We start from the raw sequence: 21,669 nt of genomic DNA on the forward strand, positions 1-21,669 counted from the left end.
TTGTGGGGGATTAATAAGAAGCAGGTCAACTCCTATAGGAAAATTATGGTAGCAAGATGGTATGTTTTCAGGAATAATAATACTTTCATTTTTTTCATAAGCATATAAAAATAGTTTTGAGAGAATTTTTTCTGGGGAATTATTTTTTGTATTAGTAGGATTATTCTTTCCCCTGATTCTCTCCCAGACTTTTACTACTATTACCCTATGATATTAAAAATCATAAAAGCTAAAGTGGTACTCATTAATTTCATTTTTATAGCAGTGGAGTATCTAACCAATCTGAGTTGCTTTAATATATAAATGTTTTATAGTGCTGGGAAATAAAGTTCTTGAGAACAAGAAAACAAATCTTAAAATCAACTTTATTTTTTTAAAGTCTTAAATATCTAAAAGGAAGAAAACTTAAGAGATTTATAAAATTTATATTTGCTTTTTATTAAGAACCTCACTTTTGTGATAATTATGGCTTTCTCAAACAATATAAAAATTGTTAGAATTCTAGCAGTTTCACTAATATCTTGGTTTGTGACCTGATCTTTTCAAGTTAAGAACTCCCATGTCAGGGTTAAATTATAATATTATGAATGGACTTGCAAGTCCTTGAAAAAAAGTTCTTTTATTAAAATTACCAAAAAATGTTCTAAGCAGGGATTTTTTTTTTTCTTTTTTAGATTTTATTTATCTATTTGACAGAGAGAGAGACAGCAAGAGAGGGAACACAAGTAGGGGGAGTGGGAGAGGGAGAAGCAGGCTTCCAGCAGAGCAGGGAGCCCCATGCAGGGTTTGATCCCAGGACCCTAGGGACCCTGGGATCATGACCTGAGCCGAAGGCAGACACTTAATGACTGAGCCACTCAGGTGCCCCCTAAGCAGGGATTAAAGACAAACGAGAACATTTGAGCTGTTTTTGTTTTGTCAAAATACCTGGAAAATATAAACAAAAATTTTTAAGTGTTATTTGTTGTTTTGAGATCTATATATAAAATATATATATGTCTATATACATACATACACATATACATATACTTATATTTGTAATGAGTATAAAGCAGGTTTCAAACATTGGCAAATAGTTTTTAATAAAATTATGGTAAACTAAAGTTGTGGTAAATTAATTTTTTTTCATAATATATTTGACTATCTGATAATTTCCTTACTTATGAAATGTATACTGATACTTTTTCCTGCTACTAATATTAAAACATTTAATAGTGATTTTTATTATTATTGTAGGGACATGTTAAATTGGCTAAATTTGGACTTTATCACATGACAGCTCATGGTGATGATGTTGATTTCCCAATTGGGTAAGAATATGTTTTCTTTTTTTCTGAGTTGTGTCTTAAACTTTGTAATATTTGATAAAAAGTATATTTCATTAATTATTAGTGATATTACTTTCTGACACAAAACTAGCTTTTTTTATTAACATATTTTAATTTTCCATATACTTTTAAGAGAGTAGACAGTGAGTTTTTCCCAGTGTCCAAAAGATATCTAATGTTGATATTTCATTGAATTGGCAGAGAGGCTAACAGATTATTGACCTTCTTCACCTTATAATGCTTACTAATTAATTTCATTTCATCCTGTATTAGGTAAATTTTAGGCAAGAAGGCTGGCCAGATTCTTACAGTGATAATGTGTGTTCCTTAAAAGACGAGGAAAAGCATCCTCATAGTATTTTCTACTCTTTCTAAATTAAATTCCTTGTTCCATAAGATATAGTTGTATGTTAAGACTCAAGTTAAGTCATTGGAAGTATCAGAGGTAATGGGTAGAGTCTACACCTGAAAGTCTATGTTTAAGTTTGGAGACATTTATTTGATCACTTCTGCTATGGAATTCCAGTTTATGTTGGCCTCCAAGATAAGGAAGTTTATTTTATTCTGTTCTTAGCCAGATGCTTTTGATACAGATTTTTGTGTTATTTATTTAGACATTTTAATAATATAATTCTTTTATTTTTGAGTGTTTAATTTTGGCATTATTTTCAATACATAGAAGTTTCAACATAGTAGAAGAATCCCTGTGTAGCCTTCACTCGATTCCCCAAATGTCAACATTTCACTACATTTTCTTTATTTCTTTTTTCTTACACATATAGGTGTATGTGTATATTAATATTTTTTTAGTCATTTAAGAGTAATTAATGCATGTGATGCCCTTTTACCCCTAAGTACTTCAGTTTGTATTTCCTAAAGTAAGGAATTTTCTTATATAACCACAAAACAAATATCAAAACAAGGAAATTAAAATTAATGTAATACTGTTTATCTAATCTAGAGACCTTAATCATATTGTTCAAGTGCTTTGTGATTTTTTTTAATAGTATTCATTTGTGTGTCTTGCTCTTTGGGCTCTCTGAAATCAGTTCTGTCACTCCATTACCAAGAATTGTGGTTTGAAGTCATGGAAAGTGTTTCTGCAGGAGAACATTGCTTAATTAGATGTTTTTAAAAAGGGACTCATTTATAAATTACCCTTTTATCTTTATAAAATAGATTATAGGTTTCTTACCTAAAATTTTTGTTAGGCCTTCGCAAATAATCTTAAAATAAAGTGCTTAGTCATTCCTTCCTTTAATTATTAAGACAATATTTATTGAGCACCTCCTCTTCTGGCTGCTGGATGTGCAAAAATGGATAAGATAGATTCCTATCCTCAAGAAGCTCCTTGTTTAATGGGAAAATTTTCTCTTTTGATGGCCTACTTATTAAAGTACATAAATTAATAATCTTAGTTTCACATACCAAAACCTGTGGTCATAGGAAACAAACAATTGTTTTCCAAGCATGAAAACAACATTTTGTAAAAATAACTTACATTTTATTTGTTAAAAAAAAAAAACCCTTTTGAGTATAATAAAAATAAGTTCACAGTAAAGCTCTAGTGTCTTCTTACATATGTGATAATTGCCTTTTGAAGTAACTTTTAGGGAGCAGTGGTCTGACAGGAAGTAAATGTGATTGCTAATTCTTCTTCATGTTGTCTAAATCAAGCTCTATGAGAAAGAACTCCAAAAACATAATGCAAACAAAAATTACATTAATTTTTTTGCCTTTACTTAAAGATGCTTTAGGTTTACTAGTGATGAATGGAAGAAAGGAAGTGATTTTTCATAAAGCATGTCAAGTATTTTGAAGAACTACATTTGAATTTAAAATGCTTAGATAGAATTGGTCTTGTGTGCCATTTGGTCTGGTTTACTTTGAAGTCTTGGACCCAAAGGGTCTGACCAGAAAGTATCAAAGAGCAAAATGTGAAACATTAGCCAGGAAAAATAAAGTGATCAAACAGCTAAGGCATGAAAGAAAATATTTACACCAGAAGAAGCTTGCAGTTGATTCAAAAGACAAATATTAAGGAACAACAAAGTAAAATGTTAACATCTGTTACAAAATATTGTAAAGAGTTAGAAATTGGACATTCATTTCAGTTGGCCAGTAGCTTAATACCTTGTTAAAAGATCAAACAGATGATGAAAGCCTCACCAATCATACAGCAAAGTTCTGGTAATTTTCTTTGAGTGATAAAATGCCATGCTAAAGAAGAGACACTTGTTGAAAAGAGATAATCTACATTTAAAAACAATCCTAGCATTTGTTATTTTTATTAATTAGTTTAATCAATTCTTGATTAGAAGGGAAATCAGAATTTTTGGAGCAAGGGTCACCTCTATGCTTCTAGAGATCACCAGTCAGAAATCTTAGATATAACAATTTACCTATAGTATAGCTTGGCCTTTCACTACCCACACCATTATTTTTGGATAAGATGTGCTGGAAATCAGGATTAAAAATAAACAATTTGCCTTTTAGATGAATCATGGTGATGATGAATAAAAATACAACATAGCATTTATGTCATATTTTTCCATTTTTATAAAAACAGTACTCACTAATATTTATAACAGTTTTGTGAAGTAAACATTATTCCTATTTTCAGATTAAGAAACCCTGATCACATATGGAATATGTGCTGGATTGAAACTAGAATATAGGTATTATAATATCCAGTCCATCCTTTTTCCACTAGGCTTCAGTTGTATCCAGAGATGTCATTTAGAAGAGCAATGTGATCAGTTTAGGGTAAAATGATATAATACAAATTTGTATATGACAGAAATATATGAGCAAATTAAAAGTAGATATTAGTGGAGGAGGAGCAAGATGGCAGAGGAGTAGGAGACCTAAATTTTGTCTGGTCCCAGGAATTCAGCTAGATAGTTATCAAACCATTCTGAACACCTACAAACTCAACGGGAGATGGAAGAAAAGAATAACAGCAACTCTGTGAACAGAAGAGTGACCACTTTCTGGAAGGTAGGACGTGTGGAGAAGTGAATCCGGTGCGATGTTTGGGAAAATAGACCGCAGGGGGAGGGAGCCTCCATCAGCCACTACCAGCAAGTGATAGAGCAGCAGAGCACAAAATCGGAACTTTTAGAAGTCTGCTCCGCTGAGGGATGTTGCTCCAGTGGCTAAGTATAGGGTGGAACCCTCGCTGGGACAGTGTGGTCTCAGGACCCTCGGGGTCACAGAAAGACCAGGGTTGCCAGAGTGTGGCAGAGCTCCCAGGTATCGGAGTGGGGAAGCTGGCTGCAAAGATGGAGCCGAGGAGTGGGCTCTCAGCTCGGGGTTGCCATAAACCATGATCTGCGGCACAGTTGGGCCACTGCTCTTCCAGCAGGGACCCAACAAGTGGCAGATCCAGGCAGACTCCCCTTCTTCCCCCGGGAGGAGCGGCGCGGGAGTACACTACAGAGATCTGCTGGGTTTGGAGACTCCAAACGGGGTCATGTGCCAGAAATAAAAACGCTTGGCCACAGGCTGGGTGAACACGGAGTGTGGCTGAAGATGAGAGAGACGGGAGTGATTGACTGCTTTTCTCTGGGGGTGCACTGAAGAGTGGGTCCCCGAGTTCTCAGCTCATCCAGGACCAGAGATTGGGAGGCCGCCATTTTCACTCTCATCCTCCAAAGCTGTATGGAAAGCTTTCAGGGAACAAAAGCTCCCAAGAGCAAACCCGAGCAGATTATTTAGCCTGGCCCCCGGCAAGGGTGGGACAATTCCACCTCAGGCAAAGACATTTGAGAATCACTGCAATAGGCCCGTGCCCCAGAAGATCAGCAAGAACAGCCAGCCAAGACCAAATTTACTGATCAATGAGAACAGCAAAACCCAGCACTAGGGAAATACAGCACATAGAATTTGTGGCTTTTTTCCCATGATGCTTTAATCTTTCAAAGTTAATTTTTTAAATTTTATTTTTCTTTTTCTATTTTTTTAGTTGAATTTTTCTTCTTTCCTTTTTCAACCAATATCTTTTCAATTCCTTTTTTAAAATCTTTTTTAATTTTTCATTTTTACATTCATACCCTATCTCTTCATTGTATTTAATCTTACTGTTTATATATATATATAAGTTTTTCTTTCTTTAAAATTTTGGGATAGTGTCTTCTAACAGACCAAAATATACCCTAAATCTAGTGTATGATGTGTTCCTAGTCTCCTGCGTGATCACATTCCCTCTTTTTTTAAAAAATATTTTTTCATTCTTTTTTCGGCCAATTTCTAATTAATTCCTTTTTCTAAAATTCTTTTTAGTTTTCATCTGTACAGTCATATTCCATCCCTTCATCATATTTTACCTTATTTTAGTATGTATGTAAGTTTATCTTTCCTTAAAATTTTGGGAGGCAATTTCTTCTAACAGAACAAAATACACCCAAAATCTATTATGTGGCTCTGTTATTTTCACCAGCCTGATCATATTCTTTTTTTTTTCCCCTTTACTTTCCCCCCCCCAGTTTCGGATCTCTTCTGATTTGTTTAGTGTATATTTTTCTGGGGTTGTTGTTACCTTTTAAGCATTTTTTTTAGCATTTTGTTCTCTCATTAATCTGTTCTCCTCTGGACAAAATGACAAGATGGAAAAACTCACCTCAAAAAAGAGAACAAGAGGCAGTACCAACTGCCAGGGACCTAATCACTACAGACATTAGTAAGATGTTGGAACTAGAGTTCAGAATGACAATTATAAAGATACTAGCTGGGCTTGAAAAAAGCATAGAAGATAATAGAGAATCCCTTTCTGGAGAAATAAAAGAACTAAAATCTAACCAAGTCGAAATCAAAAAGGCTATTAATGAGGTGCAATCAAAAATGGAGGCTCTAACTGCTAGGATAAATGAGGCAGAAGAGAGAATTAGTGATATAGAAGACCAAATGATGTTGAATAAAGAAGCTGAGAAAAAGAGAGATAAACAACTACTGGATCATGAGGGCAGAATTCGAGAGATAAGCAATAACATAAGATGAAACAACATCAGAATAATTGGGATCCCAGAAGAAGAAGAAGAAAGAAAGAGAGGGGCAGCAGGTATATTGGAGCAAATTATAGCGGAGAACTTCCCTAATTTGGGGAAGGAAATAGGCATCAAAATCCAGGAGTCACAAGAGAACTGCCCCTCAAAATCAATAAAAATAGGTCAACACCCCAACATCTAATAGTAAAACTTATGAGTCTCAGAGACAAAGAGAAAAATCCTGAAAGCATCTTGGGACAAGAGGCTTGTAACCTACAATGGTAGAAACATTAGATTGGCAGCAGACCTATCCACAGAGACCTGGCAGGCCAGAAAGGACTGGCATGATATATTCACAGCACAAAGTGAGAAAAATTTGCAGCCAAGAATACTATATCCAGCTAGCCTGTCACTGAAAATAGGAGAGATAAAAAGCTTCCAGGACAAACAAAAACTAAAAGAATTTGCAAACACGAAACCAGCCCTACAAGAAATATGAAAGGGGTCTTCTAAGCAAAGAAGGAGCCTAAAAGTAACATAGACCAGAAAGGAACAGAGACAATATACAGTAACAGTCACGTTACACACAACACAATGGCACTAAATTCATATCTTTCAGTACCTACCCAGAATGTAAATGGGCTAAATGCCCCAATCAAAAGACACAGGGTATCAGGTTGGATGAAGAAACAAGATGCATCGATATGCTGTCTGCGAGAGACTCATTTTAGACCCAAAGACACCTCCAGATTTAAAGTAAGGGGGTGGAAAACCTTTTACATACTAATGGACATCAAAAGAAGGCTGGGGTGGCAATCCTATGTCAGACAAACTAGATTTTAAACCAAAGACTATAATAAGAGATGCGGAAGTACACTGCATCATACTTAAAGGGTCTATCCAACAAGAAGATCTAACAATTGTAAATATCTATTCCCCTAACATGGGAGCAGCCAATTATACAAGGCAATTAATAACAAAAGCAAAGAAACACATCTACAGTAATACAATATTAGTAGGGGACTTTAACACCCCCTCACTGAAATGGCCAGATTATCTAAGCAAAAGATCAACAGGGAAATAAAGGCTTTAAATGACACAGTGGTCCAGATGGACTTCACAGATATATTCAGAACATTCCATCAAAAAGCAACAGAATACACATTCTTCTCTAGTGCCCATGGAACATTCTCCAGAATAGATCACATCCTGGGTCACAAATCAGGTCTCAACTGGTACCAAAATATTGGGATCATTCCCTGCATATTTTCAGACCACAATGCTTCAAAACTAAACTCAATCACAAGAGGAAAGTTGGAAAGAACTCAAATGCGTGGAGGCTAAAGAGCATCCTACTAAAGAATGAATGAGTCAACCAGGAAATTAAAGAAGAATTTAAAAAATTCATGGAAACAAATGAAAGTGAAAACACAACTGTTCAGAATCTTTGGGTTGCAGCAAAGGTGGTCCAAAGAGTAAAGTATATAGCAATACAAGCCTTTCTCAAGAAACAAGAAAGCTCTCAAATACATAACCTAAACCTACACCTAAAGGAGCTGGAGAAAGAACAGCAAATAAAGCTTAAACCCAGCAGGAGAAGAGAAATAATAAAGATCAGAGCAGAAATCAATGAAATAGAAACCAAAAGAACAGTACAACAGATCAACGAAACTAGGACCTAGTTCTTTGAAAGAATTAACAAGATCAATAAACCCCTGGCCAGACTTACCAAAAAGAAAAGAAAAAGGACCCAAATTAATAAAATCATGAATGAAAGAGGAGAGATCACAGCCAACACCAAAGAAATACAAACAATTATAAGAACATATTATGAGCAACTCTATGCCAGCAAATTAGATAATCTGGAAGAAATGGATGCATTCCTAGAGATGTATCAACTACCAAAACTGAACCAGGAAGAAATAGAAAACCTGAACAGACCCATAACCAGTAAGGAAATTGAAACAGTCATCAAAAATCTCACAACAAACAAGAGCCTAGGGCCAGATGGCTTCCCAGGGGAATTCTACCAAACATTTAAAAACGAATTAATAGCTATTCTTCTGAAGCTGTTTCAAAGAATAGAAATGGAAGGAAAACTTCCAAACTCATTTTACAAGGCCAACATTACCTTGATCCCCAAACCAGACAAATACCCCATCAAAAAGAACTACAGACTAATATTCCTGATGAACATGGATGCAAAAATTCTCATCAAAATACTAGCCAATAGGATCCAACAGTACATTAAAAGGATTATTCACCACGACCAAGAGGGATTTATTCCTGGGCTGCAAGGTTGGTTCAACATCTGCCAATCAATCAATGTCATACAGTACATTAATAAAAGAAAGAACAAGAACCATATGATCCTCTCAATAGATGCAGAAAAAGCATTTGACAAAGTACAGCATCCTTTCTTAATTAAAACTCTTCACAGTATAGGGATAGAGGGTACATACCTCAATATCATAAAAGCCATGTATGAAAAACCCACTGCGAATATCATACTGTTCAGGAATACGGCAGGGATGATCACTATCACCACTGCTGTTCAACATAGTACTAGAAGTCCTAGCCACAGCAATCAGACAATGAAAAGAAATAAAAGTCATCCAAATCAGCAAAGGAGAAGTGAAACTCTCACTTTTTGCAGATGATATGATACTTTATGTGGAAAACCCAAAAGACTCCACCCCAAAACTGCTAGAACTCATACAGGAATTCAGTAAAGTGGCAGGATATAAATCAATGCACAGAAATCAGTTGCATTTCTATACACCAACAACAGAAGAAAGAGAAATTAAGGAGTTAATCCCATTTACAATTGCACCCAAAACCATAAGATACATAGGAATAAATCTAACCAAAGAGGCGACGGATCTGTATGCAGAAAACTATAGAATACTCATGAAAGAAATTGAGGAAGACACAAAGAAATGGAAAAACGTTCATGCTCATGGATTGGAGGAACAAATACTGTGAAAATGTCTATGCCACCTAGAGCAATCTATACATTTAATGTAATCCCTATCAAAATACCATAAGCTTTTTCACAGAAATGGAACAAATAATTCTAAAATTTGTATGGAACCAGAAAAGACCCCAAATAGCCAGAGAAATGTTGAAAACAAAAGCAAAGCTGATGGCATCACAATTCCAGACTTCAAGCTCTATTTCAAAACTGTCATCATCAAGACAGTATGGTACTGGCACAAAAACAGACACATAGATCTATGGAACAGAACAGAGAGCCCAGAAATGGACCCTCAACTCTATGGTCAACTAATCTTCAACAAACCAGGAAAGAATGTCCAGTGGAAAAAAGGCAGTCTCTTCAACAAATGGTGTTGGAAAATTGGACAGCCACATGCAGAAGAATGAAACTGGACCATTTCCGTACACCACACACAAAAAATAGACTCATAATGGATGAAAGTCCTAAATGTGAGACAGAAATCCATCAAAATCCTTGAGGAGAACGCAGGCAGCAACCTCTTTGACCTCAGCCGCAGCAACTTCTTCCTAGACCCTTCGCAAAAGGCAAGGGAAGCAAAGGCAAAAATGAACTATTGGACTTCATCAAGATAAAAAGCTTGTGCATAGCAAAGGAAACACCCAACAAAACCAAAAGACAACTGACAGAATGGGAGAAGATATTTGCAAATGACATATCAGATATAGGGCTAGTATCCAAGATCTATAAAGAACTTATCAAACTCAACACCCAAAGAACAAATAATCCAGTCAAGAAATGGGCAGAAGACATGAACAGATATTTCTGCAAAGAAGACATCCAAGTGGCCAACAGATTCATGAAAAAGTGCTCAACATCACTTGGCATCAGGGAAATACAAATCAAAACCTCAGTGAGATAGCACCTCACACCAGTCAGAACGGCTAAAATTAACACATCAGGAAACAACAGATGTTGGTGAGGATGTGGAGAAAGGGGAACCCTCCTACACTGTTGGTGGGAATGCAAGCTGGTGCAGCCACTCTGGAAAACAATACGGAGGTTCCTCAAACAGTTGAAAATAGAGCTACCCTATGACCCAGAAATTGCACTACTGGTTATTTACCCCAAAGATATAAATGTAGTGATCTGAAGGGACACCTGCACCCCAATGTTTATAGCAGCAATGTCCACAATAGCCAAACTAGGGAAGGAACCCAGATGTTCATCAACAGATGAATGGATAAAGAAGAAGTGATATATATATACAATGTAATATTATGCAGCCATCAAAAAAAAAAATGAAATCATGCCATTTGCAATGACATGGATGGAACTAGAGGGTATTATGATAAGCAAAATAAGTCAATCAGAGAAAGACAAGTATTATATGATCTTCATGATTTGAGGAATTTGAGAAACAAAACAGAAGATCATAGGGGAAGGGAGGGCAAAATGAAACAAGACGAAACAGGAGAGGGAGACAAACCATAAGAGACTCTTAATCTCAGGAAACAAACTGAGGGTTGCTGAAGTGGAGGGGGTTGGGAGGGATGGGGTGGCTGGGTGATGTACATTGGGGAGGGTAGGTACTATGGTGAGCACTGTGAATTGTGTAGGACTGATGAATCACAGACCTGTACCCCTGAAAGAAATAATACATTATATATTAAAAAAAAAAAAAAAAAACTCGGGGCAAAGAAAAAGAACATAAACTCCCTAACATACAGAAAAAAAAATAAAAGTAGATATTAGTATCATCATCATCATTGCATTAAAATGGAAAGAAATGTAAAAACCTAATTTACCCATTTGAATTTAAGTTATATTCTCTGACTTAATTGACTTATATTTTACGTGTAAGTAAGTACTGGCAATCATAGTGTGAGGAGGTGACTGCAGAAAAATTCAGGAAGAGAAATGGAAGTAATATTTGAATGCCTATATTACATATATTACATAGATGTTCCATACTTAAATATATTTTGATTATAGTCATTATTACAGGATGTCTTAGTAATCTAATGTCCATGGAATTGAAAAATCCAGATAATTGTGCTCACAACTAAATTTGATGATAAATGAAGAAAGGGTATGCACATATGCAATAAGTAAGGCAGAATTCTCCTCATTTTCATTTCTCTTATAAAGCTGGTTTTGTTTCTTTTGTTTCTAGGCTGTAGGGTTTAAATTTAATAATTGTCTATATGTCTGATACTTATGTACTGTCAGCTTAAATTGTAAAGCAGTCTTAACTGGCATTTTTGCTAGGAAATGTTATTTTTTTTTAAAGATTTTATTCATTTGAGAGAGAGAGAGAGAGCACAAGCTGGGGGGAGGGGCAGAGGGAGAGAGAAAAGCAAGACTCCCCAGGAAGCCTGATATAGGATTCAATCCCAGGACCCCAGGATCATGACCAAAGCCAAAGGCAGATGCTTAATGGACTGAGCCACCCAGACACCCTAGAAATGTTATTTTTTAACAAATTTTACTGAGTGTATCTTGTATTTAAATTTTATTGGTAGTTGTTGAGGGCTTGTAAAAATGAATAAGATATAGCAGTGCCCTCAAGTTTCTTTGTTTATTTGACAGGAGAGTAAATTTTTGTATACTAAATATAAGCATAAACAAAAACAAGACATAAAAATGTGTAGTATTACATATTGTGTATAGTCTATTACGTCATATATAAAACAAGTTAAATAAGTATCTTATAATCATTTGAGAAGTATAAGAAAGATAAAATACCATGGGGATTCACTGAGAGGAGAAATAATTTCCATCTCAGCAGAACAACTTAAGGTTTTGTGGAATTATCCATAAAATGAATTCATTAGAAATTTAAAGTTAGAAGTTGGACACATTTTATAGAATATACTGTTTATAAAGGCTTTGTCTTTTTTATTGAATAAGATGGCTTACCTTTATGAATTTAGAAGATAGGAGACATTAACAGTGTTTTAGTCTGATAGGAAGGTATTTTATACAATAATATGATTTTCTTACCAGTTCCTTTATATTTACCATTGAATTTCCTGCTAAAAATTTTCGTGTATTTTATAAATACAAATTTTTATCTTCAGTGAAGTATACTGAAATTAACCTATACCAAGTTTATATAACATCTATCACCAGAATATAGTAAAGTACTGAGAGACAAAAAGAAATGCCTCTGTAATAAAAACAATTAGTTAACCTAATCAGGAAAAGCTGGAGAACTCAAATGCACAAAATAAGATATGGTAATGGAAAAATAACTAGAGAGGTAGAGAACATTAGAAGACTCAATAAATTATTTTTTGCTTAGCTCTGAGCAAATTTGAAAATTAGAATAAAAGGAAGGGAAATACAAATTACCAAAATTTAATCCCAAAGAAAATTTTAAAATATAAAAACACCAATTATAGAAATGTAGAAGAAATTGCCTCTCCCCACAGAGATACCTGGATTAAACTCACAGGCAAATTCTACCAAACCTGTAATGAATGGTTAAATTTGTTGCCATTTAAATTATAATACTATACATTTCAAGGTTATTTTTAAACGAAAGCTTGCAATATCTTTCTTTTTTTGAAAGATTTATTTATTTGAGAAAGAAAGAATGAGACTGAGAGAGAGCATGAGGGGGGGAGGTTCAGAGGGAAAAGCAGACTCCCCACTGAGCAGGGAGACCAATGTGGGACTCGATCCCGGGACTCTAGGATCATGACCTGAGCCAAAGGCAGTCGCTTAACCAACTGAGCCACCCAGGTGCCCGCAATATCTTTTTTCATAAGCTAGTATAACATTAATCCTGGTCTTCCCATAAATACCACATGAAATGTTTAAATATAAATCCTATCATATTTGATTTTATTACTCTATAGTATAAATATGTTATTATAATATAAAAAATCCTAAGAAATTTAACAAAAACCAGAAGCATATAGAAGATACTATCAAGTGTGGTTTATTCTACCAGTATATAGATGGTTTAGGAAATATATAAACATAATTTAATAGGATAATATATCAGAAAAAAAAAATCAAGTAATCATTTCTATGGTTTCTTAAAAACATTTGATAGATTTGTCATAACATTCTTGATTAAATTCTTAATAAAAAGGGACTATGTGAATATTTCCTTAATGTAGTGAAAATCACCCATCTATCTATATCTTCCTGTTAGTAGATAGATTGATTTCAACCCAGAAGTTAGGAGGTTTAAAACAAAATATTTATTAACACCACTATCATTTGCCAATGTATACCTGCTACTAATGAATGCAGTTGGACAAGGAAAAGAAATCATATATATATATATATATATATAAAGTGGAAAGAAGATAAAATTTTCATTTTTGAAAGTGAAATTACTAGAAACAAAAATTCCAGGAATGCAAGGTTGGTTAAACATTAGGTAATTAATTGATTTATTTAAAATCATTAGCATATAAAAGGAAAAGAATCATGTTCTCTTTGTAATATTTGCAGAAGAGATGTTCAAAAATTTTCAAAATTTATTCATGATTAACACAGAAATTTTTGCAAAGAAACTATAATGGTAAAAGGTTAAAAGTACTTTTAAAAGATGAGGATCAAGACAAAGATGTCAGCTATCACCAGTTATTTTCATATTAGCAGTTTTACCACATAAGGCAGCAAAAGAACTAAAACTATAATTATAGAAAGGAGGAAACAAAACTGTCACTGTAAACAAATCAGTTAAGCATAACTGATTTGCTTGTCTACAAAGACTACTCAAAAGAATTCTCCCATAAATGCTTAGTTAAGCATAACTGATTTGCTTATCTACAAAGGCTACTCAAAAGAATTCTGCCATAAATGCTAAGGGTTTAGTGAAGTTGCTAGATACAAAATTAATACAAAGAAATTATTTACACATTAGCAAAAGAATATGAAATACCTAATAAGAATCTAAGCAGGTATTTTACCTCTGTGAAAGAAATATAAATCATTTTTAAAAGACATTATGAAAGGCCTAGATAATTATAGATATCTGTTCATATATTGTTAGATTTGGTATTGGAAAAATGCCAGTTCTCCCCAACCTGTTCTACATTTGATCTAATTTCAATAAAAATTCCGACTCTGTGTGTGTCAGAGAGAGAGAAAGGGAGGGAGAAAGAGAGAGAAATAACTTGACAAGATAGTTCTAAATGTAAAAAAAAAAGTTCTAAATGTATACATATAGAACAAACATCTAAAAAGTACCTAGACACTCCTGCAGAGAAATTAAAAGGTGTGTGTGGTTTATTTTGGCGGGGGGAGAGTCAACGTTTTAATTTTTTTATTTAAATTCAATTAACATAATGTATTATTAATTTCAGAGGCAGAGTTCAGTGATTCATCAGTTGCATATCACACCCAGTGCTCATTACATCACATGCCCTCTTTCATGCCTATCACCCAGTTACCCCATCCCCCACACCACTCCCCTCCAGCAACCCTCAGTTTATTTCCTATGATTAAGAGTTTCTTATGGTTTAACCCCCTCTCTGATTTAGTCTCATTTTATTTTTCCCTCCCTTCCCCTTCGCTCCTCTGTTTCATTTCTTAAATTCCACATATGAGTGAAATCACATGACAGTTGTCTTTCTCTAATTGACTTATTTTGCTTAGCATAATACCCTCTAGTTCTATCCACGTCATTGCAAATGGCAAGATTTCAATTTTTTGATGGCTGCGTAATATTCTAGTGTATATATACATACCACATCTTCTTTATCCATTCATCTGTTGATGGACATCTGGGCTCTTTCCGTAGTTTGGCTATTGTGGACATTGTTGCTATAAACATTGAGGTGCAGGTGCCCCTTCGGATAACTACATTTGTAACTTTGGGGTGTATACCTAGTAGTGCACTTGCTGGGTCGTAGGGTAGCTCTATTTTCAACTTTTTGAGGAACCTTCATACTGTTTTCCAGAGTGGCTACACCAGCTTGCATTCCCACCAGCAGTGTAAGAGGGTTTCCCTTTATCCACATCCTTGCCAACATCTGTTTCCTGACTTGGTAATTTTAGCCATTCTGACTAGTGTGAGGTGGTATCTCATTGTTTTTGATTTATATTTCCTTGATGCCAAGTGATGTTGAGCCATTTTTCATGTGTCTGTTGGCCATTACATCTTCCTTGCAGAAAGGTCTGTTCATATCTTCTGCCCATTTCTTGACTGGATTATTTGTTCTTTGGGTGTTGAGTTTGAGAAGTTCTTTATAGATTTTGGAAAAAAGATGTGTGTGTTTTGAGAGGACTTGTCTTAGCAATTATTGGCAATTATTTATATAATGTTATAGACTTAAGATAGTATAATGGTAGTGTCAGACAGTTTTACCAGTGGAACAAAATAGCCAAGATGCAAATCAACATGTAGGTAGAGATTTTATTTGTGGTAGAAGCTGGTACTATGGACTAGTTTGGGGGGGAGATAGAATTTTCAATAAATGGAATAGGGCTCAATTGATTATCCGTGTAGGAATGGAACTTCCAAAATGTTCTTCAGAGTTTGGTCAAATAAATTAAGTGCATTAATACAATGAAATTATTGGCAGTTTTCAAAGAGACTATGCAATCTATAGTTATTTTTATAGAATGATCTCTAAAATATACTTTAAGTGAAAAAACAAAGGTGTGCAGGTAGTATGTATAGTATGCTGCCCTGTGGGGCAGTGGTGATGGATAGTCAAGTTTATCTATATCTGTAAATATGTATGGGTGCCTGGAGTACAGAAATGGGAGAGAATCTTAGTTTTCAATTTATGTATCTTTAAAGATTTTGACATTCCTACTACTCAAAAGAATATGTACTATTTTCCAAGAAAAAAATGCACTTTAAATAATAGCTAAGTGTAAGGGGAAAAGAGTTGGTAAGGAGGAAAGGAAAACATCTGAAAATAGAATACTGCAAGACGGCAATGTGTTAAAAAGAGAGGAAAGCAAAGAAAGGAATTAATGCTTCAGAGAGACACAATAGTTTTAAAATTATTTGAGACACATATATATTTTTCTCTTGATTTCTGGACATGAAGACCTGTATTATGATGGTTAGTTTAGAATTCTTCCTAGCGAAAATTGTTAATTTAATTGCAGTGGACTTTTACATAGATCTTATCATACAGATAGTAAAAATGTAGTACTACTTTTCCCCCCTTTGTAGTTTGTAGTAATTATTCATTTATTTAATATATCATTGTAGGTATCCATCATACTTGGCACCCGAGGTAATTGCACAAGGAATTTTGAAAACCACCGATCATGTGCCAAGTGAAAAACCATTGCCTTCTGGCCCCAAATCAGATGTGTGGTCTCTTGGAATCATTTTATTTGAGCTTTGTGTGGTATGTATAAGGAAATATTAAACTAATAAAAAGAAATTGTGTGCTTATTGGAATAAGTTTTTCTGATAAGAAAGCTATTTAGTAATATTTTTGCTTTGTGGATTGACTAGATATAAGAAAAAAAGGCTTAAATCTCAATATGACTTGTTAAAAAATCCTGTTTGACAATTTATTTGCTTATCATTTTAGTATCTTTATAAGTGTTTGTACTTTACTAAGTATAAAGAATTTACACTGTACTACATATAAGTAATTAAGCGGTTCTAGAAAGGCTTATGCTAAAGCTGCTTACACTCTTTGATATGTTCATGCTCTCCCTTTCTGTGGTATTGTTTTTTCCCTAAATACCTTCTTCTCTCCTGTTCTCTTATGTTTTCTACAAGACTCACTTTGTAGTTGAGTTGTGTTTTATTAGATCTTTCCCAGACATCCTCTATATTTATTAGGGCAAAGACTAAGCTGCTATTGAAAAGAAAGAAATTAAAAATGTAGTAGCTTAAAGAACATAGATGTTTTCTCTCTGATTTAACAGTCCACTTCATGCACAAACCTAGGCTATGGCTCCACCAATCTCAAATGTCTGGTTTCTGAAGTTGTTTCTTTATCGCCTTTTAGGCATAAGGGAAGGAGAGAAATGAGTTCACGGTAACTGTTCTTTAAGAAGATGATCTAAAAGTGCAAAAATCAACCCTTTTCATTGGTGACAGTTTACTCATGTGGCTACATTGCATATCTGTACAAGGGAGACTAAGAAATACAGTCTTTAGCTGGACACATAAATATTGAGAAAGAAGATGAGAATGGATTTGGAGGCACAACTAACAGTCTCTCAGCCCTACTTTCAAATACCTAACAGCATTAGGTCCTTATTTTCCTTGCTCTCCTCTTCTATTATAGTATGTGTCACATTTGTGTACTTTCCTTGGACTTTAGAAGTCTTAAGAGTAAGAAGTCTTTAGAAGCAGAAATTTTTTGTCTGTATTATATAATTGTTAGAAAAATTAAATGAAATAATATAAAGTACTTAGTACAGTCTGTTACATAGCAAATCGTCCATCAATGTTATCTTTTATTATGAATATTAAAATATCTTATGATTAAGAAAAATATTTTATGATTATTTAACTTTAATCATAAAATATTTTAATATTCATAATAACATGGCAGCTTTACATATTGGTACTGCTTTTTCTAAGGGAAAATGCCATTTTACTTTTCATTGATATGAAATGATGGCAAATCTCATTTTTGTTTAAAATCATACCCTAAATGAAAACTCTTATTGGAGGGATGCCTCGGTGGCTCAGTTGGTTAAGCATCTGCCTTCTGCTCGGGTCATGATCCCAGAGTTCCGGGATGGAGCCCCTCATCAGGCTACCTGCTGAGCAGGGAGTCTGCTTCTCTCTCTGCCCTGCCTCCTGCTTATGTTCTCACTCTCTCTCTCTCTCAAATAAATAATTAAAAAAAAAACTCTTATTGGAATGTGAAGTATAAGTAAGTGTAAATGCGAAATATATGGCTTTTCCTTTTTTTTACATCATGGATATCTAAACTCTTTACTAATGATCAGGATATGTCTTATATGAGTAATTCAATTCAACAAATGTAGATGACTATTTACTCTGTGTATAGCATCATGACAAATGCAACAAGAGATAAACTAATTAAGACACATTGTCAAAGAGCTTATAATTTAACTCAAATCCATAAACTTTGAAGATAAACACAGAAGAGCTATGTGAATTCCAAGAAAGGAAATGCTAATTTCATAATAGGGGAATCATGACATTTTAAGTGATACCTAAGTTTAGACAGTCTAGTTTTAGAATGGCATATTGAACATAAGCTTGAATCTTCCTCTACCTCATCAAACCTTTAAATATTGAGATATAAATTAATAGCACACTAACAACTAAAAAGGGAACTTTTGTACACTAGAAATCCTAGGAAATAGAGGAAAAGCTATACCAAAACAGTTTTGCTAGGAAATTCTTGCCATGTCACCAGAAGGATGTACAGCCACTCTGCCGCCCAGAAGTTTCTGTAGTCCAAAAGATGTACAGGTAAGTACATATCTAAGAAATACCAAACACCTAAAACAATACATCTACAATACGATACATGCTGTAAATACACATATCTGCAATAAAAAACAAACAACACATAGAAAAATTTACACCTTTGAAAGGACTTTAAAATAAAAGTGTGTGTTCTTTAGGAGATAAAGGAAACAATTCCATTTATGAAACAATTATAGAAACTGTGAATCAATATTTGCTGAAAAGAAGAACCAGTTAATAATTTTAAGAGAAAAAAAATGTAACTCTTGAAATAAAGAACTAAATAGATGGCAGAGGAAACTAGACACACTGAAGGTAGAAGGTAAAGCTGAGTAATTCTCCCAGATTATATCACAAAGAAATAAAGAGATTGAAAATATGAAAGAAATTTTAAAAGACAGGGAAGATAGATCCAGATGTTCTAATATCTGTCATATAGTAGTATCAGAAGCTGAGAGTAAAGTTCTTGGTTTGAAAGAACCCACTAATTATGTTGCAGAGCAAAAAAAAAAAAAAAAAACTCAATGTACAACAACAAATACCTTGAAATCATAAACTTTTAGGAGATAACCAATAATGAAATAATGGGTAACATTTATTAAGAACTTTTCAAAAGTCAGGTACATTTCTAATCTCTGTTATGCTCAATCAATACTCACACCAGTCTTATAAAATTTATCTGATTGTTATCTGTAGTTTACAGATCAGGAAATTGAGGTACAGAGAAATTAAGCAACCTGTCCTAGTTACATAATAGTAAGTACTTGAGCAGATTTGTACCCATCAACTATACCCAAAGCTGTACTCTTAACATGACAAGCTGCCTTTACTAAGCTCTGATGACTTTATCAGTGTTAGTGAGAAAACCTTAAAATGTGTCAGAGAGAAAAGACGTACTACCTACCAAGAATGAGATTGTCGTTAAACTTCTTACTAGCTTGGTTTTAAGAAAACAGTGGCACAATGCCATCAAAGTGCTGAGAAAAAGTAATTTGAATTTTGAATTCTTTAACTCACAAAATTAACATTCAGAAGTGGCAGTGAAATAGAGGATATATATAAAATTTTGATAGCCATGAAGAAAAAAATTACTAGTAGGGAAATCAGTCAAAATCATATGATCTTATGATATCATCAATCATATATCATCAATATGCCTGAAAAGACAGTATATTCACTGTATTGTAAGTAATCAAATTGAACTGCTGTGTGTGTGTGTGTTCATCATAGGGAAATAAATAGTAAACACTTAGAATGAAAAGATATCTTAGAGTCATATCCTAAGAGATTTTGAATGCTAAACTGAGAAGTTTCTATTTAGTTATATAAGGTATGGGGGACCATTTACGTTTTTAAACAAGATATTGATAAAATCAAACCTGTATTTCTAAAAGATTAATAAGATAGTGTAAAACATTGAGAGAGGAATGGCAACTTTTTTTCAATGATCTTTCCATCTGTAGTTCTAATTTCATAAATCTTTAAGAAATCTTTATGCTTTCTCTTTATTAAAAAAGAACAGTCTTTTTTTCTCCACATAAAGACCAGGCTATCTTCTTAAGACTTTCTTTCTAAGTCTACTTAAAGGATCCTGTAAGTTTAATTTGCTTGTAAGAAAAGAACAATAGCTGGGCACCTGGGTGGCTCAGTTGGTTAAGTGACTGCCTTTGGCTCAGGTCATGATCCTGGAGTCCCTGGATCGAGTCCTGCATTGGCCTCCCTGCTCAGCAGGGAGTCTGTTTCTCCCTCTGACCCTCCCCCTTCTCATGTGCTCTCTCTCTCAAATAAATAAATAAAATCTTCAAAAAAAAAAAAAAGAATAACCAACATTTATGAAGGATTTTTTATGTTCAAAAAATGTGAGGCACTTTTTTATACATTCTATAATCCTCACTGCAACCTGTATGGCATGTACAGTTAGTGTTCCAATTTTATAAATGAGAAAAGTGAAACTTAATGTGGTTAAGTATTTGCCCAGGTTATATAACTTGTGGCTAAAAGTCAAATTTGGCACACAATAGTTGCTTGACACATAATTGTTGAAGTTATGACTGATTCCAGACTGTATTTTTTTTAATTTTTTTTAAAGATTTTATTTATTTATTTGAGAGAGAGAGAATGAGAGACAGAGAGCACGAGAGGGAAGAGGGTCAGAGGGAGAAGCAGACTCCCTGCTGAGCAGGGAGCCCGATGTGGGACTCGATCCCGGGACTCCAGGACCATGACCCGAGCCGAAGGCAGTCGCTTAACCAACTGAGCCACCCAGACGCCCCCTCCAGACTGTATTTTAAGCAGCCCCTGAAGCTGAATAAGAAGGAAACGATTAAAATACAATGTATGTATCTTAAATATACCAGGTGCTATGGGAGCGCAAAGGATGGTTATCAAATTCATTGTGGGAGGAGGACGGAGTGTCATTGAATGTTTCTTAGTGGAGACAGCAGATTACCCGGATATGATATATAAGTAAGAATTAGTTGGGTAAATGTAAAGATAATATGAATCTTTCCATGGGTCATCTTAGTCTCTTAATCAAATAAGACTGGAATCTCTCTAGACAACCAGGTATATATAGATCTCAAAAATGAAGAATACTTGAGAACATACTAGAATGTAATGATCCTTAAATATATGAAATGTTTAAATCTTAAACTGACAATTTTTCTTTAGTGGAGCTAACTTTAAAAGTCACATAAAATCTTTGAAGAAAAAAGAGATACCTGATAAAATCATTTTCATCTCTGGGGGAAAAAAAATGCCTCCCTGAAAAAAGATGTAAATATTAACACGAATTTCTTTTCCCATTTTATTCAGGGAAGAAAATTATTTCAGAGCTTGGATATTTCTGAAAGACTAAAATTTTTACTTACATTAGGTAAGTGTCTCACAAATGATTATGTTTGAACTACAAATATAAATTTAGTAAGCATATACATTAAGAATGTGTTTTATAATAGTGAATACACTGAAATATCCTGAATTTCTTTAATGTTCTAATGATCA

At 34.2% G+C, this 21,669-nt stretch overlaps 1 protein-coding gene across 2 annotated transcripts in view; it reads left to right on the forward strand.

The window, feature by feature from the left end:
* The window catches only part of TBCK (TBC1 domain containing kinase), a 235,859-nt gene that overhangs the window by 51,504 nt on the left and 162,686 nt on the right, over positions 1–21,669 (forward strand). For both annotated transcript variants that reach the window (XM_028121310.2, XM_028121311.1), the window contains exons 5-7: positions 1,237–1,310; positions 16,465–16,606; positions 21,481–21,541. In XM_028121310.2, coding sequence (XP_027977111.1) covers positions 1,237–1,310; positions 16,465–16,606; positions 21,481–21,541 — 277 coding nt within the window. The remainder of the gene's footprint in view (positions 1–1,236; positions 1,311–16,464; positions 16,607–21,480; positions 21,542–21,669) is intronic.

The sequence above is a fragment of the Eumetopias jubatus genome, unplaced genomic scaffold (assembly GCF_037043125.1).
Source record: "Eumetopias jubatus isolate StellerSeaLion01/CBP00866 unplaced genomic scaffold, mEumJub1_p1.0 scaffold_2, whole genome shotgun sequence".
NCBI classification, from domain to species: Eukaryota; Metazoa; Chordata; class Mammalia; order Carnivora; family Otariidae; genus Eumetopias; species Eumetopias jubatus.